This window comes from Fukomys damarensis, unplaced genomic scaffold (genome assembly GCF_012274545.1).
Source record: "Fukomys damarensis isolate Sample0158 unplaced genomic scaffold, DMR_v1.0_HiC HiC_scaffold_37, whole genome shotgun sequence".
Lineage (NCBI taxonomy): Eukaryota > Metazoa > Chordata > Mammalia > Rodentia > Bathyergidae > Fukomys > Fukomys damarensis.
Window position 1 is genome coordinate 53,780,458 of NW_022900949.1, and position 23,381 is coordinate 53,803,838.

Consider the following 23,381-nt stretch of genomic DNA (forward strand, 5'->3'; position numbering starts at 1 on the left):
TTGAATATATCTTTGTCTGCAGGTGTAGTTTATCTGTTTGGTAATTTGATTTGGTTTCAGTTAATGTGTAAGAAAGGAGTACATGGTGAGAAATTTTTTGCGTACTTTGTTTAGTCTGTTTTCCAGTTTGGGTTGGTATAGAATTCTAGGATAAATAATGTTCTGCAGTTGTTGAGAAATCTGATGGTATTTTCCTTTTATGTGTGTGTGCTCTGTTTTTCGTTCTGGAAGTTGATGAAGTCTTTCTTGTCTCCAGTACTTTTTTAAAGATTACAATAGTGCTTCCTAACGTGGAGGGGGGTTTTTGTTTGTTTTTTGCATTGAATGTACATGTTAAACCTAAAGCTTAGACGTCTTGAGTTCATGTTCTTTGGAGAATTAGGCTTCTGCCCAGGAACATGGTTTTACCTAGCGTGTGTGTGGGCGCACACGTGTGCGTGCATGCACATAGAGCATATATTCACTGGAGCAGCCTACCTTTGCTGTGTAGCCCATCAGCCAGTCATTTTTTCATTGTTTGCTTTATCTCCATCTTGCGTACTTGGTACCCTTAGTCATTAGATTTCTTGGGAACTTTTCAGGACAAAACTATTTGCTTCTTTTTGGTACTATATTTCCCTTTGGGAGTCTTTCAGTTTCCTCTTTCACATTTGCCTCATTGATTGAAATTTTGTCTGCTGATCCCCCAACCCCACCCCTCTTTTGCCATTTCCAGAATACCTTAAAAGTGAAAATGGTTTTCCATTGGTCATTTTTGTCTTACACTGAGAAGACCATTTATTGAGGGTTTCTCCCTCTCACCACCACCACCACCACCACCACCACCACCACCAGGGATCAAACTCAGAACCTTACACTTGCCACGCAGGCGTGGTGCCACTGAGCTGTATCCCCAGCCTGCATTTATTACGTTTTAAAAGGATAGACATTTGAAAGATAGAATATACTTAAAATAAAGGTAGAGGTTTTAACAGCTAATTCTCATCACTGGTTATATATTATTTTGTAGTTCTTTTTAGCAACTGTGGGCAATTACATGCAAATAAGTGAAACTTTAAGAATGTCATTTATTGTGAGTTGACTACTTGGGTTACAGGTCTGGGCCTATATACTAATTCACTAATTCAAGAAGTAAGTTGTGTTCTTCTCATTTCTTTCTAGATGTGGTGGCACAGTGGGAGCTATTCTGACATGTCCGCTAGAAGTTGTGAAAACACGGCTGCAGTCGTCTTCTGTGACACTGTATATCTCTGAAGTGCAGCTGAACACCATGGCTGGAGCCAGTGTTAACCGAGTAGCGTCTCCTGGACCCCTCCACTGCCTAAAGTGGGAGCACAACCTTCATAAGTTGTTATTTTGTTTTCATTTTAGTTTACCTTGATTCCCACATTTGTTCACATTCTGCCACATTTTGAGAGATTCTTAGAAACTGACTGGTTACTCTGAATTATATGCATTAGAAATGGTAATCCATAAGAGAGTAGAATCATTAGGAGGCTAATACAAAATGTAATATTATTTCCAGATCATATATTTAGAGTACTATACTTTTCTACATTTATCCAATAAATTTCTCAAGCTGCTATAGGTATTTTATTTTGGATTGTTTTTTTCATTTATTTCTGAAATGAGGTACTGTTAATGCCAACTCTGTGGTTTTAGTTTTCTAAGTTCTTCCATAAGTAATTACATTTAACAGTTGCAGTCTGTGGTTTTTATATAACCTAAACCTAATTTAAAACAGAATTGTATTGATTTTAAAATGCTATTCAGTGGCTGTTTGACATTTTCTGTTGGCTTGAAAAGATTTGCTTTTACATTTTACTATACTTCTTTATGTTGTAATAGGATTTGAAGTTTCAAAACTACTAAAATCAGATTTTACATGTTTAAACTTACGTGTATGACTGTATAACTATGTCTGCTTTATCAGCTCAATTGGACTTAATCTGTTTGAACTTAGTCCATTAGTGTTTATTTTGTAGAAAATAAACTTAGTGTGTTTACCTTCACTTCCAAGATTTCATCACACTTCTTTCAAACTTGGTTACCTAAGCACATGAATAGGTAGAATAAATGGTTGACAATTTTGAATTAAAATGCCATCATTCTAGATAAATATTTCAATATGCTTAGTAATAGAAAAGTATTTTAATATCATGATTTTGACAGTAATTACCACTGATTAGGTATCCATAAAATGCTTCACTTGACCTCTGTGATATATTCTTTTGTCTTAGTTTTTAATAGTTTTGCTTTCTGTTCTCCACAGAACTTGAAAAATCCCCTTTAGGCCCCATTTTAGTTCCTTGTTTTTTTTAAGCCCTCTTTTAAGCTCTTTATATATTTAACCCTCACAGCAGCCCAAGGAAGAGTTACTGTTTCTCCTATTTACTGCTGAAATTAGGATGAGTGAAAAGTTACTTTTTAAGTCATTTACCAGCATTGGGCTTCATAGTGAGAAGGCTCATCCTCTTTAGCCATTGTGCTCACAGAGATCTTTCTTAACCATAGGGGTGTTTGAGTATCATTTGGCCTACCTAGTCTGTTAACTATAAACTAAATTATCTCTCTTCAATTTCTTCTTTTCCACCTTGAAATTATTGAATAACTTAACTCTCAGAAAATATTCCAATACTAAAACATACTCGTTTTAGGGAGAGGGCTAGGATATATGTATCTAGCTTGTACAGTATTTGCTTGTTAATATGGTCTATTAAATTATTTCAGTATTTTTTTTCACAACTGGACAACAAAGTTCTCAATGTTAATGTTTGCTCTCTTCCTAGTCATAAAGAGTTCTTTATTGTAGTACATGAAATGCTCAATATAGTGAATGTTAACTGAGTGGAAGAAGAAATGATAAGCCAACCATTCTAGTATCCTGAAGAATGTTAGAGCAATAGATTTTTGCTATAGCATTTCACTGGAATAATTGAATGACATACTATTGTGGTACTGAGAATGCTTCTAGTATGAAGTAAAAGACCTTAGGAAGAAATTATGTTTCTGATTGGAAATTGAATTCGTTAATAAAGACAGTAAAATTGAGTCAATTTGAGATAACAGTAACATGATCATATGAACATACTTATAAATCTGTGCAGTGATGTCTTTAATCTTTTAGAAAAGATTTTGAACAAAACTTTATTATCACTATTAAGTCTGTTACCAGTCTTCGATACATTATGGCAGGTCATGAAGAATTTTCATAAGTAAGGAAAACTGGCTAGGAAAGTATATTCTATTACAAATGTGGAATTTAGTGTTAATCTTTACTGTGCTAAGTAAATAAAGTACTCTTTGTAATATTTTTTCTCTTTCAGAATAATCTTGGAAAAAGAAGGGCCTCGTTCCTTATTCAGAGGATTAGGCCCCAATATAGTTGGGGTGGCCCCTTCCAGGTAAGAAAAAATACAGGTTAAACAAAATTATGGCAGTTTTTGTTTCAAGGCATCTATATTTAAACATTTATATACACTTCTACTTATAAATCAAATTTTCAGTGTTTATGGGAAGTTTAAATTTGATTTTCTTTTCAAGGATTTCAGATGCTAACCAGAACACATTTGTAAAGTAATGTTTGATAGCACAGAATCATTCTACATGTTTTGGAGCTTAACAATTTCAGTACTGTTAGAAATTAACCATTATAACATGACAGGCGGGGATACTAACCACTATACTACCGAGGAACCATTAACCATTATAATATGAATGCAGTGAAATGTTCTATACTGTGATGGAAATAACTTTTTAAATTCTGTGGATGACTTGAAATTTTGGGGGGCAATATTTTTCAAAATTGAAAATAGTGTAGATAATATATATCTTTATATTGGATTATGTAGGCAGTATTAAATTAGTAATGTTTGCAAAATAAACCTGTAAATTCCCTTGTAGCTAGTGGCTACATATTGAGCCTGCCTAGAAGAACACTTCTGACCTTAAGAATTAGAATTAGGGAGAGGGCACTTGAAAATCTTTATTGCTAAGGCAGTAAACTACACATACTGATGTGTTTTTTTTTGTTTTTTGTTTTGTTTTGTTTTGGGGGTTTTTTTTTGGTACTGGGGATTGAACTTGGGCCCTTGCGCTTGCAAGGCAGGCTTCCGAACCGCTGAGTTAAATCCCCAGCCATACTGATGTTTTGAGATGGGTGTTTGATGGTTTTTGTGAATTTGAACCAGCTCTTACATCTTAAAACTTTTGTCTTTAAGAAAAAAACAAGTATTTTTTAAAGCAGAACTTTCCCTGCGGCTAAAGGCATAATATTTAAGATATGTATCCCTGGTCTTTCTGCTTCAGATAGCTATCCTGCTCTGTACTCTGCCCGAAATTAATGCTTCTTTCTGACTTTCCACATAGAAATTAAACTTCAGAGAAACAAGATGGAAAAGTGGAACCAAAGAGCTAGGAATAGAGACAGGTGTTAGAACAGGCTTGAAAAGAGGACAAGAAGTCTAAAATAATGGAAATTTGTCCTTCATTAAAGGGCAATAAGAGATACCCACAATATCTGCCATAGTAAAGGAAGCTCAAGGAAGGAAATACTGAAGAGAATCATGTTGGCTGCCAGTATGTTTTAACAGTAACCACCCAAATCGATGACCAGATTGAACCAGGCAGGACAAAGGACCTCCAACATTTGTGAAGCAGTTTTTGCACCAAGTTCAAAAGGCAAAGAACAAATAATTAAAGGAACTTAGCAGTAATAAATAAGACTAGAACTCTAAAACTAAACCATTTTTTGGCTTTGAATATAAGCTAAACAGACGGAAGTTCCATTTCCTATGAAAGTAGCCAAAAAGACTTGAACATATTACTTTGCCATTTTTATCATTTTATCATAGATTGATTTCATCTATGATAAAACACAGCATAAATTTTATAGAGTGAACATGGATACCTGACTGTCTTTATCCGAACCATGTACCATACACGTGTGTTGTTAATTACTGGATCTCACTTTTTTTATATATTCTTCTTTGTTTAAGAAATTGTCTACCAGCACTCTGGAAGGCTGAAGCAGGAGGATTGCAAGTTTGAGTCTAGCCTGAGTGCCTGAGCAACTGAGATCCTTTCTCAAAATAAAACATTTTTAAGAAAAACTGGAGATGTAGCTCAGTGTGAAGGCCCTGGGTTCATTCCCCAGTACCACCATGAATGAATGAATGAATGAATGAAAAAGATATTGTCTATTTTGCATCCTGATTGTAAAAAATTTTTAAAGTATAAAGTTGGCTATCTTAAACACATTGCCTCTTACCCATATACCTTTCAACATACTCTTCTCATAGATAGGCACTATTAAACAGCATGTGTAGTCACACCATAATTTTCCTGGGTTATCATATGCATTAAAAACAATGTATACTTATAATTATCATTTACATAAATTGTATCTTACTAAATATTTAATATAATTTGTGTTGAAGCTCTTTCACATGATATGTGGGGTGGTTTTCAATTGGAAGGTGTTACTTTCCCATAATTATCCCTTTATTGATATTTTTCAGATTTTTACTGTTAAAAGCAACAGTGGTTTTGTGAACATACCTGAACTATTATCTTTGAGTACTTAAGGACATTCTCTTAGGATGGTTACCTAAAGCAGAATTTCTGAATAAAAGAGCATGTACACATGTAAACTAGAGAATAATTTACTTTCTAAGAAGGCAGACAATATTTTATATTCAGGTAGTGAATTAGTTGGCCTTTATTCTGCATCTTTACCAGTACTGGCAACTATCTGCCCACTTATTACTTGGCAAGTTAACTAAAACTGGTTTGTGGCTGTTTAATGTATATTTGTTTAATGTTTGATACAATTATACCCTCTTTCTTAAAATTTGACATTGTGTGTTTCTACCTGTGAATTGCTTTTATATATTCCATGCCTATTTTCTCATTAGGATGTCTTCATTTCTAGGAATGAATTGTTTATTACTCTTCATATAGTGGCATCAAATGTATCTTGTTTTTATTATAAAGAGGAATATTTTTTCCTAACCACATAAAGAAACAATATTGAAACTTTCCTCATTTGTACTGTACTCTGTCCCTTTTGGACATACAGTTAGAAATAATGGGATATTCATATGCAGGAAAATCAAGAGCCTAGAAAAATTAAACAGTGAGCAGGTAGTGGAAATGTATGAAGTCATAGTAAGTTAACAGGAAAAATATTTACAGATCTACATTTACAAACATTGGAAAACATCTTCTCACCTTTTGTTGGGATTATTGTATCATTTAAGAATACTGTGGGGCTGGGACTGTAGCTCAGTAGTAGAGCACATGTTTAGCATGTGATCCCAGTACTCAAAAAGAAAAAGAATGCTGTGAACTACTCTGTATAATATATAGATTATAGTATACCACGGTATAGCATATACTTTGATTAATTGGTTCAGCTGTACTCTCCTTTCCCCACTACCAAAAAGTATATATTTAAGTGCTCATGGACCATTTACTTATTTAGGTATAATTCTATGGCCTTAGCGTACAGATTTCACAGCCTTACTCATTCATAGGTTTTCCAGTCATCAAAATTTTTGTCAGTTGTTAAGTGATTGTCCAAGTGTTGCACAGGGATGGGTTTGTTTGAAGACAGATGCTAAGAACTTTGCATTTGAGTTTTTTTTTGTTTTGGTTTGGTTTTGGTTTTTTTAATTAGTTGATAAAGCACTTCAGGGTATTTGTGGGGAAAATGTTGGCTAAATTACATGAGAATCTCGCTGTTACGTGAGAATGTAGCTGAGACTGATTTTAGATGAACTTGTATCTACTCTTACGAATTAAAGAACATGCATATTAACAAATTCTCTCTTTTAGAGCAATATACTTTGCTGCTTACTCCAACTGCAAGGAAAAATTGAATGGTGTGTTTGATCCTGATTCTACCCAAGTTCACATGATTTCAGCTGCAGTGGCAGGTATGAATGTATGATTCTAAAAAACGAAAACATTGTGAAGCCCAAAGACTTAATGCCAAATTTTAATGAGTTTATATTAAAAAGTTAAGATGACTAGTGTACTTTTCATTGATTAACATCTGCAAAGATAATTTTATACTTAATTGTATAAAACAAATTTCATTAGCTACCATATATGTAAAATTTGTCATCAGCATTTTATAATTAGGAATTTAAGTAATAGGCTACAGATAATACAATCTTTTATATTGCTTTGTGTAATCCATTGAATAGTGATTACTTTTAACAGCTTTAAGAATCCAACTGTAATTACACTGTAAGTTACAGAGCTGTAATTTACTCTTCTCTCCTCAGTTTCCGTTAGTGCCTTTTCCCTTTTTGCTGCATGTTTTGGCTTCTGTCTGAAATGTGCCAGCAGTTCTTGGTAAAGTATGTGTTTTGTCCTGTGCTCAAGTGCTGAAATTTTTGTGAGTGCTGTGTTATTGATAACTCAAACAGTAATGTGTGTATTTTTGAAAGTATGTGTATTCCATATAAATCAGACTAGATAGCACCTGAATTTTAGACCCTGGCTCTGTGTACATGCTTGTTATAGAAATAATTCCAGGAACTCTTCTGTCATCTTTGATGAGTATATACAATTCTGGAGTAAAACAACTAGTCTCAGGTCTGTGCAGTGCCCTAAACTGTGAGAGATTGGTTTCACCAGTCTGGTTCTGGAATCATTTGCTGCCATGCATGTTAGACAAAGCCAGGAATTTTAGTTCTCAATAGAAAATTCTCTTAATTTTATGAGATTTTTTTTTACATATTTAACCATATCTTACATTTCAAAATTATGCTATGACTTTAAAAGGAGACTATAGCTGCTTTCATCAGTTATTGATCAACAAATTTAACGACACTTACATGCGAAATAACGAGTACTGTAAACGTAGCCATTTTCTTTTTAGAAATTGGATCAGTTTGAACCACATATTTAACAACTCGTTTGTAAGTTTGAAGCATTACTTTCTGAAAGGGTGAAAGTCTTTACCATATAATACTTCTAGCATATACCTTACATTGTTTTGAGAGCTTTTTATATATGGCAGTTTATGACTGACTCATTGATGTTACAAAGCTGGAGGGAAAGGGACAACATTAAAGCCCAAGATAATGAATACTCTGATTTAATAGGAAAATCTTGGGCAAATTAGGTAATTTAAGTGAGCCTCTGTTAGCTTTATTCATAGAGTAGGCTGATCTAGATGCATTAAGATTTTGAGAACTAGTCCTTTTATTTAGTGTGGTAGAGATAATCTAGTTAGGTAGAATTATATTTAATATACTTTTATAGATGTTGAATTAGATATGATTTCCCCCTAAAATTTGTGTGTAATAAGGTACAAGTTGGTGGCAATAACAAATGTATTAACCACTGTTTTAGGATCTTTAAGAATATATTTCCAGATTACCAGTGTTTATGATTTTGGTTTTTAACCTCAGTAAATTATAAAGAAATACAGTGTTACTTTTTTAAAGAAATGAAATCAAGAAAGTATCTAGGCAATTGGCTTTATGTTAAAAAAATTGCTTTATGTTGAGAATATTAAGAATTGTAAATGTAGAGGTATAGGGTATCTTAATTTTTCATTAGAATATCATTTCATTAGAATATGTCATCACTATTTACTATATTTGTATCACATTACAAAGAAATTCAGAATTGTCATTTTGTACTTTTTTCTCAAATGTGTAGCAATACTAACTCAATTTTTTTTCTTTCTATACATTGATACTGTTTTGCAACTTGAATTGCTTGAATTTTGGTAAACTGATAGTTTTATGCTTGTTCAGAGATTATTGCATTGTACACTTAACTGTGTAATTTGAAAATATTTCTTCCATTTGTTTGCAGTTCCATTGTTCTGAGAATTGTGCTTTCAGAGCTTCCTTGCACTATTCATGAGCATTAACATTTAGCTTTGCAGTTTTTTAATACATTTTGATGAAACTGAATGGTCCAGTACAGACTCATGAAGGTAGTCTTTTGCCCCTTCATTTTTAATCTAGACCAGATCGCTCTGGGTCTTCACAATCATTTTTACAGGTGTAAATGTGAATGCTTTGGGGTGTGAAATACTTTCAGATAGTCATGTGGAAAATATTTTAACTGACTATTCAAGAAAAAAATGCTAACCTTGTCACTTGATTATTGAAAATGCACTGAAATAAGCAATTAGCAAAAGTGCCTAGAATATTTTGTCACATCAAGTAGCACACACATTTAGGATTTAGTAAGCTACCCAGGTGTGTAATTTAAATTCCAAGTAACCTCTCAGTTCAGTCTGCGTTTTACAGTGTATCTATACCAACACATTTAATTTAGGTACAAAATCTTAATTTATTAAAAGGACAGTTAAAGTGGGTTTTTTTATTGTTAAAGTGTTATAAGTGAATATTGTGAGAATATAGTACAAGCTTCTAAGATGTAGCTATAAGCTTCCATGCATTAAAACATTTTTCCAATTATGAGGATGTTTAATCAGACAAAGTAATGCTGACTTATATTTTACCTGCCTTTTTTTTTTTTTTTTTTTTTTTTTCCTGCATATAACTTCTGTCACGCTGAATTTACCCTAGCTGTTAAGCGGGTATCTGTTTTGTATCTGTTTGGTTTAAATGAACTTAGATACCCGCTGTATACGCATAGGCACAGATGTGGATAGAAAAAAATTAGATTGTTTCTTTTTCAGTAATTCTGTTTTTACAAGTTTATTTGGCATGTACATGCTCTTTTTATATATAACATAAAGAAAATCTGCTTTTTGTTATGTGTTCATACAGTTGGTGCTCAATTTTTAATATATCAATAATGTAGCATTTAATATTTCCTACATACCTACTGGATTTTGTTTACAGGGTACATTTATTTTTCAAGATAAATTTTTCTATTTGACTTATAGTTCACAATTAAAATTTTTACTCATTAAATACAGATTTTATCTTCATGTATAAAATGTTTTTAAAAACAGTATTTTAATTGTCCATGGCAGTTTATTCAGCCAGATGGGTGGTTGGACAGATGTTTATGTATAAACATTCTTTGTTTTCTGTTTTGTAGAATATAAAAGATTAAATACAAAATATTCCATAAATATGGATGTACAGTATTACTGGCTAGAGTGCAAAAAGTGAAAGGTACTATGGTAAAAACGTTTACTTTATTTTAAAATTTATAAATAGTTCCAAAATGAAGTTACTTAAATATTCTGTCAGGGTTTTTAATTTGTTTGTTTTGGTTCAATTTGGGGGTTTTTTGTTGTTGTTGTCATTATCATTCTGTGGGTTTTTTGTTTGTTTAATTTTTAATTCGGTACCACGGATCAAACTTAAGACTGTGCACTTACGAGGCAGGCATGGCACCACTTAGCAAAATCTCCAACCTCTCAATTTGTTTTTTGAGACAGGGTCTTATGTAGTCCACTCTGGCTTTGAACTCACTACATAGCCCAGTGTGATCTCAAACTTCTAGTGTGCCTGCCTCAGCCTGAATCTTGGGATTACAGGTGTGTGCGGTCAAGCCTGTCTTTAAGTAGGCTTACTGAAAATGGATAGAAAATTGTGTTTTTGGCTCTTTGACAGTGAAAGATAGTAATAATAGGAAAATAGGATATAATAATCAGCTCTGAATGTTTTGTTTTTAGATTTCCCTCTGACAAGGTTAGCATTTTTTCTTTAAGATAAAATTGATCTTGGTTTAGGTAAGTATTTGGACTCAAACTCCAGGTGGGATTTTCAGTACTCGGTGCATTTTTTTAAGGGCCCATTCTGATACTCCTTTCTCTCTCTTTTTTTAACTTAAAATTTCACAAAAGTTAGATCTCCCAGTAAATATTTCTCAAATCCTTCCAATGGGATTCAGTTTGTACACATGTTTCTGATGAGGTCACTGCTTGTTATTGTGATACAGAAAAGCCTGTGTCTATTTTAGGCATTTACTGTACATTTCTCCCGAGAAAAGAGTGAGATCGTGTCATCTCATGCTCCCCATCCGCAGGTCACTTCCTGTAGAAATATGGACTAACTTAAACCTCGTGAGTACTGATCTGAGCATCTCTTGCAGCCTCTAGTATAAGAAACACATCCTGGGATTTTATAGTAGCTATGGAATTAATAGAAGGCGGGAAATGAATTTTTATTTCCTGAATTTGTGTGTGCATTATTATTTTATAAAAAGTAATTGTGATCCCTTTGTAATCCTTTCTAGAAGGAAGAATGGGTACTTTTCAGTCATCATGTAAGCCTGGGGTCTTCAGCTTGGCCATAACAGCCTTGACCTCCAAAGAATTTCATAACAGTGTATATGTATAGTTGTAAATGGTACCATACTGTCCTGTAGCATTTAAATAAAATAGTAACTCTCTTTGCTTAGCTAACATATTTAAATATCTAATAACAGTGCTTTCCTGTCTTGTCTGTTGATACTTGGTTTTCTACTCTTTTGCAAATATATTGATCTTAATATCATTAGTATTTTCCAAATAAATTGAGGATACAATATATGGGATCTTAGCTGTTTTAGTTTTAATTGACTTTTTAAAAGTTTTGTTTTTTTGGGGGGTAACATAAGTTTTGTTCTTGTAAAAGTTAAAAAGTACTGACAAATGCAATACCACAGGTATCACTCACTTAATGAAATAAACATTTTCAATAAGGAAATTTATCAAGGATTATCTGTTTACCTGGTTTTTAATGATTTGTACTATCAAGTATGAGTTTTATATGAAGCAAAACTTTAAAAATTGAATTTAAAAAATTTAAAGCTTTTTAATAAAACACTAACCACACTACTAACAGTACTAACAGTACAAGTAATTAATATAAATTACCAGTTCTCAGTGTCTCAAAGTTAAAATTTAACAAAAAATAATAATAATAATAATAGGCAGTTTCTAAATTTCAGGAGCAGCATTCCCAGTATTTTTGTGTGTACTTTGTCTTAGAAGTAGGGTGAAAATAAGTTAAGCTTTGGCTAGCCTCAGATTGCATTGCAGTTTAATTTTAATTCTAAGTTAATGGTAAATTTTTTTCTATTTGCTTCATTTCTTGAGTTAATAGGTTATATATATTTCTAGATTTAATTAGCCTAACAATGTCCAAGTGTATTAACTTATTTTTTGGTTAAGAGAAAGTAATAGAGTAAAACTCAAGGACTGACCAGAGTTTTAATTGCTCAAGGATAGTTAAAAACCTGTGGGTTATGCCTAGATTCCTTATCTGACCTCATACTTTGTTGGCCATTTGACTGGTGTCTTTATTAAGAAAGTTTTAAGAGCTGGGGATTTAGCTCATTGGCCCCACCACCTGCCTCGCAAGCACAAAGACCCAAGCCCAATCCCTGGTACAAAAAAAAAAAGAAAGTTTTAGTTATTGGAAGAATTGAGACAGAACAATTAGAACAAGCATGGTTTACTGATAAAACAATTACAAGAGATAAGATCACAACATTCTTTCATTTACCTGAATTTTAATGTGACCTCTGTTAAATAGGTTAATTTGTACCTGGAAGTGAATTTTAGTTAAGTGAGAAATACCTGTTGTTTGCTTTCTGATTATTAATATACCCATAGAATAAAATTATAGTTCATGAGTCTTTAAACCTTTTTATCACTAGTAACATTTATAAATATTTATTGTGTGTGTATATGTGTACGTACACACACACACACACACACACACACACACACACACACACACAACATATACATGGTTTTTCCCAGGTGAAATTGAGAGACTGACTTATTGGAATAATATTACATGGAGAAACTTGGGTACTAACTTTATAGTCTTAGAATAGAACTTTTATTTAAAAAGAAAAAAAGTTGATGCTCATCTTTCTATTGAAGTATAATGAATTGCAATTTTTTATTTCAATAAGCTGTTTTTTTAAAAGTTTAAGGATTTCCAATTGTAGACTTCTAAAAGTCAACTGTTTTTCTTCATTAAAGTTTCTGCAAAATGATTTATAAAAAGTTATGAATAATGCAAAATATTTTATTGGTTAATGCTGCTTAGCAACTTCTTATTTATAAACTTTAATTCCTTAATTTTACAATACAGACATCTAATATATTTACAAAATAAGAATACAGTTCTTATTTTTAAAATGAGAATCATTAAATTGGGATTTGGCCAGAATATTGATGTTTACTTTAAAATTTAATTTGAATATCTTTAACTTTTTCACTTAGAAAAACAAGACTCAAAAGAAGAAGAAAAAATACTGTACAACTTTGTTCTCAATTAAGCCAGGCCAGGCCAAACAAATATTTAAACTAGTCTGATAGTTCCATATTTTTTCTTTTCTTTCCTTTTACCAACATATACCTATAGAAAGAACCTCTCATTGAAAAATGTTCCTGGCAACTTGTTCATCACTTTACATTTTTATTATTTTAATACTGACTGATGCTTCTGAAGTTATTGGTCCCATGCTAGTTTTGTGTTTACATATATAGTATTAAAAGCATTTAAGATAAATGGAAGCTATGTAATTTTTATAAAAATATTAAATGAGTTACTAAAACAAAATTCCATTTATCTTTCCTGCTAAATAGGTTTAATTGGAGTATCCCCTTGGCATAACATTCTATTTCTACAGTATTAAAACAGTGTGTTAAGTAAATTTTGAATTATCTGACATCATAGAAGAAGAAAGAACCTAATGAGGCCAAATTCAGTTTTATAAATAATTTAGTGAATTTATTTTGTATACATAGACTGACTCTGAAAGCCAAGAAAGTAACTGATTGGTTCTACATTATATATTTTAAAAACAAAGTACAGTGGTACCTTGGTTCATGAATGCTTTGGTTTGCAAACAGAAGCATTTGTCACATTTTTTGTTTACAAACTCTGCATTGGATGACAGACATGACCATGACCATCTTTTCCAGAATTGTGGAACTTTGAATCAAGTTCATGAACTGAGGTACCATTGTATTCCTAAGTATATCACAATATTTTTGTTCTTGAAAGTACTTATATTAAATCTGATTATAGTACATCTTTCTAAAAATAATGTGCTTGACCTGCTTTTATATGGTAGAGAATATTAAAACAGTTAAGATCCTTAGACATTTCTTCATGGAAGTTTTTCATTGAATTTAATCATGAGATGAATAAATGTAGCTAGTTATGAGGAATTCTGTGAAGTTTTATACCCAGTCTTAAATGTAAAAGCAAACTATGAAAACCCTGTTTGTATAGACTGAGCAATCTTACAAATTCCCATGATCAAGATTGCATTTTGGGGCCACGGATTTTGCTCAGTGGTTCTGCCACCTGCTTCATAAGTGCAAGGTCCCAAGTTTGATCCCCGGTACCAAAAAAAAAAAAAATTGCATTTTGTGTTCTGTTTTTTCCAAAACTAGAAAGATGACACGTAAAAGATATGCATAAGAATAGAATTGTACCGCTCCAGAGATCTTAATTTACTACCTGGACTCGAGCCATCTTAGGTGACTACCCTTCTGTAGCAATAGTTATAACATAGCACATTAGCCTTAAATGATAGCTACCTTCTACCCTGACTTACTTTCATTATCTATAAAAGTGAGAGGGAAGTTCTAATTTGTAATCTTTTAAACTTGAGTTTTGCACATGTTTAAGTGGATGAAAAGTAGATCTGTCCTATTAATCCTAACAGAAACTTTACCTCTGTGATACCATTACTTTTAATAGTATTAGTAAATTTGTTTGTAGATAAGTATTCATAGGGCCCAACAAGTCTTATGTGTTATACAAATCAAAATATAACCACCATTTATGTAGAATTCATTTTTAATGTAGTAATCTGTGACATGAATTGCCTTCCCAAGTAGTTGCTGTAGAATGCATGCTTTTTAGCCCAAAATACACAAAATTTCTGTTTGTTCCTGGAAACAGGTTTCTGAATTCAGTTTAGGGAGTAGAGAGTGCCCTGGAGGATAGTCTTAATAGGTTGGGAGAGCACTTTATATGCAATCAGATTTTACTCTTAAAAGAATCTTTTAGTTAAAGTCAGAATTTGAGAATTTTTGTAAACAAGTAAAGACAAATATTTATATGGATTTGTAAAATGAAAATGTAAAGCATATATCAATAGTTTAAATATTTACAGACGTTTTCTTTAACATAGATTCATGTAAAGAATCTTAAAACTAATGTGTGCTTTAGCTTTACTGAAGTTCATTTTAAACATATTTGTTTAGGTTTTACCGCAATCACTGCAACCAACCCCATTTGGCTTATAAAGACTCGGTTACAACTTGATGCAAGGTATGTTAAGTTTTAAAGTGGATATAGTTAATCCTTTCTATAAATTTATATTAGTAAAGCCTGGTATCTCACCATGGTTTTCCCTTCTTACCTCTTCCTGTAAATTTGTTCTTCTGTTTCATTTTTTGTTGAAATTTGGGTCTGCCATTTGAAGCAAAAATGGTAATAGTTGACAAAGTGAAACTTTGCAAATGAAAAATGTGTATTATGTATTGCTTTGTTTTCTGTCTTTGTTTTGAGATAGCATCTCACCACGTTGCTCAGTCTGACCTTGGACTCAGGATTCTCCTATGTCAGCCTTTCTGGGTAGCTTGGATTATAAGAATGTACCACCATGCTTGGCTGTGTATTATTTCTTAAAAGAAGGGGGAAAGTCTGTAAGTCATCTTTTCATTGTTAGAAGAAAATATATGACATATACAACGTAAAGGAGACGGGGTTTATTTTGGCTCACTTTTAAAGGTTTTAATCCATAGTTTGATGGCTCCAAGGCAGAAACAGAATGGCAAAGGAAGGCTACTCCCCCTATGGCTGCCAGGAAGCAGGAGGGTTGGAAAGAGTCAGAGAAAAAGGGCAGGGCTGGTAATGAGCTTTACCCTTCAGATGCACTCCCTCCAGTCTCCAGTGACCTGCTTCCTCCTAATAACTCATTCAGCTATGAACTTAATGGATTGATCCATTAATGAGACTGGCACCCTTGCAATCCAGTCACCTTCCAAAAGCCCTACCTCTGAACATGATAGTTGAGGGACAGAGTGTATTAACCTAACCCAACAAGTGACATTTTGCCTTACATGAATGCTTATAATTGACCTCCCAACAGCTAAAGAAGTCGCATGGTCAGATAGTCTAGAGTGAATCTTTGAGAATCATTGCTCAAATTAATTGACCTCAAGTATCCTTGGGCTGGAGATAGCACTCTGTGCATGGGGGTGGGTGTCTCTCTTTGTGTCTGTTTCTTTACATTTCCATCTTTTACCTCAGCTTTACAAGAGTGAGATTTCATTCATTCAGAACTGTGGAGCAGATACTGCTACATGCTGGAGATAAAACAGGAATCAGTAGGGACCAACTTGAAATGGAATACATCAAGGAGTGGTTTGTTTGCCCGTATTAAGCAGAGGAATAGTGGAAACCCTAGGGGATCAGAGATACAGGATCTTGGGCATACTCTGTGGACTGAGAAAAGCAGAAGCATTGCAGCAACTATCTGATATGTTACAGTAATATTAATGTTAATAGTTTTGGACTCTCTTAGGCTTTTAATCTGGAGTAGGCTCAGTGTATGACATATTTCTACTGTTTTTGTATTTTGTGATATGATAAGTATTGTTATCTCCTGTAGGCTATAAATAAAAGTAGGTCATTAACAATTAATTATGTCTGATTAAATATCTTCTTCACATTTTGTCAAGTTGAGCTATATGCTGGTTGGAGAGTTGAAAAGAAAGTTCTAGCCAGGGATTTAGCTTAGTGGCAGCACATCTGCCTTGCAAGTGCAAGGTCCTCAGTTCTATCTCTGGTACCGCAAAAAAAAAAAAAAAAAAAAAGTAAAGAAAGAAAAAGGTCTAATTGTTTCATCTAGACTAGTTAGTCCTTTTCATGAAATCTTAAGTGTTACAGCAAAACTTAATTTATCTAAAAGCCAAAGATCTGAAAAGTAATGGTAGATAAAACTTAACTCAAGAGTTAAAAGGTATGATATGCTAGCCCACATTTTACTATTGTAAAACCATAACATTGAGATCAAGAATAGAGCTGATGTGTTTACCTGTCACTCTTGAATGCTCGTATCTTTTAACTTTCTTGTAAAGATCTCTGATGTCAGAAAATAGTTACAGTTGGTTACATGGATCATTATACTAAATAAGTATTCAGTAACTAAAGAAAATCATTAGTTCATAAAAGTGGAGGAGCCTGTAAGTTATCAGGTGGACCTTTTAATTGTTTCAGTTGGTTATGTCAGAAACAGGTTAAATATGATTTATATTAGGTAAATTTTCTATTTCTTTCCTTGAGGCAGCATTTAAGCTCATTTCTCTTAGGGAACATTTTGTTGGGGGAAATAACATGTTACAGTTGATTTGTATCCTGTAAGAGTAGCTACTGCACTATTAAGTAACACTAAGGGAATTGTATTGGGAACAATACTAAATGAACACTTGGTAACTATACAGGTTCTCATTCATTATTCATCAGGATACTGATATGGCCACTGCTTTTAAATAGTGATAGAAAGTTTGATTTATATTTGCCCAGTCACTTCTGAGGGACAATCTTGGTAGAGATGGAAGAACTTCCAGGCTCACAGAAATTCAGTTAATCATACTCCTTGCTTTATTGTGTACTATCATAATTAGTGTCTCCATCATTGTTTTTATGTTATTAAATGCAAAGAAATTCAACTTATTTTGAACTGGAATTAGTATAGTGTAATGTGAAGATCTTTTTGTACTTGTTTTGTTTTTACCTTGAGCTGCAGCCAGAGTGTAGAGCTAAAGGAGTTTGTTGGTTATCTCTATTACCTAAACCCATTAGGAGGGTGTGAAACTAAAGAATCAGTGTAGTGTATTTTGCATTCAGTAAAATAAACTGTTTACATGTTATCTGATGAGTGTGACAAATTTGGGACCAAAAATAAATACAGGAATACATGTTATTTTTAAAATTCTGATTTCAGCTGAATGTGGTGGCGCATGCCTGTTATCTCAGCACTTAGGAGGCTGAGGCAGGAGGAGTCCGTGATTTCGAGGACAGCCTACACTACAAAGTGAGACACTGTCTCAAAAAAAAAACAAATTCAAAAATAAAAAAATGCAATTCTGACTTCACTTTGAGTGAAGACCATATTTTACTAGAGTGACTTTAAAAATCTTCTGCTTAAAACCCCTGTAGCAATTAACGTCAATAACATTTTCCCTTTTTGCCCTCCAGGAACCGTGGGGAAAAGCAAATGGGTGCTTTTGAATGTATTCGTAGAGTGTATCAGACAGATGGACTTAGAGGATTTTACAGGGGCATGTCTGCTTCCTATGCTGGCATATCAGAGACTGTCATCCATTTTGTTATTTATGAAAGTATAAAGCAAAAACTACTGGAATGTAAGACTTCTTCTATGATAGAAAATGGTGAAGAGTCTGTGAAAGAAGCATCAGATTTTGTGGGAATGATGCTTGCTGCTGCCACCTCAAAAACTTGTGCCACAACTATCGCATATCCACATGGTAAGGGAACCTGATCTGTGGGAGCAAATACTTTGACACAGAAACACTTTCCTGTTCTATCTGATGTCCTGCAGCTTACAGCTTGTTTAATTTTACTTAATTCCAATATAAAAAAACAGTAGTTCATAGAGTAAAGGCTGGATAAGAAGGTCAGTATATGCTGTCATATATCACAGTAGCAGTCACACATGAGCTCTGGAGCCTGATAGTCACCTTCTAACCCTGAAGTTAAATTCAGCCAAGCTTAACCCTAGCTAGTAACTGTCCTTTCGGCAAGCTTCTGTTTTTGAAAAAGTATGTATGTAAATGTAAGTGCTCTAGGTATATTAGAGCATAACCAGAATAGTCTTCATTTTCAAATGAGAAACTTGAGGAAAAAATGTAAAAAGTAAATAACTTGCCCAAGGTCACATTAGTAGTTGAAGCCAAATTTAAGTCTAATTCTGAAGGCCAAGCTATTTTATATTATTTTATTTTGACAATTATATTTTATTTCTTTCATTAAATTTTGTATTACTAGTCTCGTTAGTAACTGAAATCACTGAAGAACTTATATACCGGGGTTTTTGGTAGCTTTTATTTTAACTTGATTTTTTTATATATGTTTTTCTTTTAATGTAAGTATAAGTAACATGATGTTACTAGAAGAAGCACTATTGATAAAATTTTGGAGTTAAGTATATAAATGGCATGGATCTTTAAGATAGAACAGGAGATTTCCAATAAAAGCTTGCATTTTCCATAGGCTGCTTTAGTTCGTCACCCCAGCACCATAAAGGGTACTGTGTTGGGGGAAAAACTGAGAATGAATGGATAAAGAGCAGTTAATTTTTAAATAGAAAACTCTTGATTCTTTATGTAGGCCTGTTCCTCTAAATGGCTGAAACCTCTCTGGAACTTCAATTTCTTTTTCTTTCTGTTTTGTACATTAAACCCGGGACCTCACACATGCTACTCTACCACTAAGCTTTATCCCCCCACTCAGTTTCTTAACATTTAAACTGGAGATTGATCTTGAAAATCCCTTCCACTATTAAAGTGTTACTATTTTTTTACTTATTTGATTCTTATCATTGATTTTATCAGTGACAGCTAGGGTCCGAGACATCTTCAACTTCTTCGTCCACACATTCATTGTTTTATGTTACTATATGTGGACTGTTGCAAGTACATTAATAACATTTTCTTTGCACTGTTTGCTTTTTTTAAAAAAAAATATTTTCTGTCACTGTGTCACGTGTTCATCTTTAATACTACTCACACTTCCTCCTTCATACTTTTCCCCTTGTCAGATCTATTTTCCCTTGTGTCCATTTATTTTATATATAACTGTTACTTTTGTGTATATGATTTTGGCTATATTAGAAATTAGCTGTTACTATAACGTGACTACTTTCAGTAAGCTGTACATTAAAAAATCATTTATCCTGAGCTACTTATGTACTAACAAATGTGGTATACTGAGTATGATTAGGAGAGTATAAAGAGATCAATAATTTTTAAGTTGATTTTATTTCTTTCCTAAACAGAAGTTGTAAGAACAAGATTACGTGAAGAAGGAACAAAATATAGATCCTTTTTTCAGACACTGTCTTTGGTGGTTCAAGAAGAAGGTTACGGGTCCCTCTACCGTGGTCTAACAACTCATTTGGTGAGACAGATTCCAAACACAGCTATTATGATGGCCACCTATGAATTAGTGGTCTACTTACTCAATGGATAGCAGCACCGGCTGCCACACTGCAAGAGGGAAGACCAAAAGATTACAGTGGATCATGGAATATTGGAGTCAGCACAGTAGACAGAAAGAATAGTAGTTTGGGAACATGTCCCACAGCTATGCCCAAGTGGAAGTTTGGTTAAGATAGCCACATCACATTACTTAGTCTTTCAGTAATGTTGAAAAACCTTAGCCACCTCTAAAGGAAACGCCTTTGGAAAAATTGCCATTTCTCTACCATGTCCACCAGATACAGTTGTGTTTTATTGACATATAACATTGAGAGTGTAGTGTTTATTCCATGAGCATTTTTCCAATCTTCTAAACAAAGCCATCCTTAAATATATACTGTACTGTAGGTAACATAAATATCTAACTTGACTTTTAATTCCTGTAATACTGTAAGGTAACAATAATTGGTAGTTACTCTCAGTATTCCCATTTTGCTGAGATGACTTGGCACAATATTTTAATTTAATTATTTGGCACCATTAATTGCTGTTTTTGACAACCAAGGAACTGTATTCTAAATATATTGTGTATTAAAATGTTAGAGTCTCTTCAGCTAACAGGTGCTTGATGTTTGGCACAATGTAGGCTTCACATTGTTACCATATAAAACTCACATCATAATACTTTGCATATTAAGAAATTAACCAATAAAATATTGATTCTTGACCATTTCAGTGACTTGAATGTGCCCTCTTCTGTATTGTTATGGAACATGAATGAATGCATTTATCTTTTTAGTAATTTACTAGTTTTAAACATGAATTATCACCTATCAATCGAGGTATTATTTTCTTAAATTATAAAAATTTACTGCTTCTTTTTGCTTTACATTATGAATTTGGACCTGAATTTATTTCCAGGTCAGTATAGATTACACTTATTTGGTAGAGAAAGTGGTAATTTTCAGTTTGACCCTTAAAATTTTTTGAAGGTGATTATTAATATCTGGGACAAAATAAATATTATAGAAGAGGGATCCTCTATCTAATTCAGCAGGCAGTGTTTTTAATTGATTTTTTTGTAAATGAACAAGGTGATTTTGACAATGAAATTTATTCTGATCTAATTTCCTGAATGGTATATCATAGAAAGATTCAGGTTCATTTGGGTTAAATGTGCTAATAGGATATAGTTTTTAAATTTTGCTGTTGAGTCATCTGTACATTTTAATACTTTAAATGTATCATATGTATGACCCTTATGAAGACGTTTGCTATAATACTGTTAGGAGACTGCCTATAGATACTGCTCTCCTGGTGTATGAGACTTCTGCAGTTAAACTCCAGTGTGTACTCATTTCAGTATACGTTAACTTCACATTTTGTGCAATGGCTTTATCTTAAGACTGACTTTTTGTGAATGCACTTTGTGGCCTTGCGGGGCAGAATTTCATGTTAAGACTTTAATATACTGGTCATGTATTAGGCAGAAACAGTATGTTCATAACATTTTTCAGAGTTCTGGTTATGTATTTGGTTTAAGATCTTAAAATGTGTTAAGTATTCTGTGTATACTGTAGTGCCACACATTATGGAAAAGCAGCAAGTCATTGCAAGCTTTCTTTACTGACACCAATGAACATTGTACCCTCTTAAATTCCCCCACCTTGATTTCCCTGTGATCAACAAAACTGGATGTTTTTGAGGTGCTCAGTTGGGAGACCAAAGGCAAATTTAGTTGTTACTTTTGGTATTATGAATATATTTTATGAGAAATTTCAGCTTTGAATTTATTGTGAGAACATTACCTCCCCCCCAAAAAAAAAAATCCCTCCCCAAGCAGATTTCTAACTTCAGTCTGTAGAGAAAGTCTCAATTTGTAATGTTTGCCTTTTCAGATGCCATTTATACTGCCTAATACAGTGCCATCTGCTTTGTGAAGATCCATAAATACTCTCCCTAGGCTTACTCATATCAGTGCCCCACAAATGATGAAGAATGATACGAAAACCAGCAGCTAAGAATCATCTTACTTAGTTACAGCAAATTCATGACAAGTGTCCTTCTGTTTGTATTTAGCAAGTAAAACTTACATTGACCTTTAGTGCATTGTATCCAGCTTTAAGTACAGTGGATCCTCGGTTATGACCAGCCTGACATACAAACAACTTGGGTTATAACCAGAATTTTAGTTTTAACTTAAGACCAAATTCTTGAATTATAACCTGATTGCTGCCACCTGTGCTTTCAGATGGTCTCAGATACTGATTTAACCCTTAAAAGAGTTCTGGAAGGAACATTATAACATCCTTGTGTGGGGTTACTTGAGAAATCCTGGGCCTCTGTCTCTCTAAGGACACAGATCTGCCTGTATACAGGAGAGAGACTTTGAAGGCTGTGTAGAGGACCCTCATCCTTCATTGATAAACTTGAGTTACAGTCAGCCCTGAGGAACGAATTGATTTTGTAAGTAAAGGGCCCACTGTGTTATGTATGTAGTAGAAGGAAAAGAGTAATTTTAGAGTTACAGATTTTATTTGTGCAGCAGCTGGAAAGGAGCAATGAAGTCTTTACTGTTTTGTTTTGTTTTTTCTTTGAACACAATCTGCTATAGTTTACAAATGAGACAATTCAAAAAAGAAAACTAAAAAGGTTACATACAGTTTGTCTCTCAAATATTTCTTTGAAGATTTAAAAATTGATTTTTTAAGAAAAATGCATACTCAAAAGTATCAGACAAACTATGGGTTGTATTCATTTGTTTGCTATCAGATAACTTAAAATTTCTGATAACAGAGGTATCAACATTCCAGATTGCTATGTATTTGTGTTCTAGTTTTCTTAGAAAATTGAATTGAACTCACTCAGGTTCAAGCAGTAGATACTGAAAGTACACACTCATATAGAACACCCTCCTAGCAAATAGAACTTTTCTGTTCATAACTCCTAGAAATGGTTCCACGTCCTGAGGATTGCCAACCCTGTGATTGAGCTATAAAGTGCTTTTAATTCCAGAGGAAAAAAACTACCACTAAACCTCTGTCATGATTCCCACTGTGTAACTTTGTAGAACCAACCTTACTAGGTGAGGCCCAAACAGATCTGTAAGTCTGAAAAACCATGATAGAGCCTTTTGTCTCTTAAAACCTAAGACCCACTGTGGATGTTAGGACCAGCAGAGTTTGGGTTGTTCAGAATAAGGAATGAGGGATGGGGAATTAGCTCAGTGGTGCCATGCCTGCCA

General features: G+C 33.4%; 1 protein-coding gene across 1 annotated transcript; it reads left to right on the plus strand.

Moving 5' to 3' along the window:
- The first annotated feature begins 330 nt into the window (after positions 1–330).
- On the plus strand, positions 331–23,155 carry Slc25a36 (solute carrier family 25 member 36). The gene is made up of 8 exons (XM_010608214.3): positions 331–413; positions 1,162–1,326; positions 3,327–3,404; positions 6,838–6,938; positions 11,191–11,220; positions 15,176–15,242; positions 18,177–18,466; positions 19,996–23,155. The coding sequence occupies exons 1-8, from the start codon at positions 331–333 to the stop codon at positions 20,187–20,189; spliced, it is 1,008 nt and encodes a 335-aa protein (XP_010606516.2). The 3' UTR covers positions 20,190–23,155.
- The last annotated feature ends 226 nt before the right edge of the window (positions 23,156–23,381 follow it).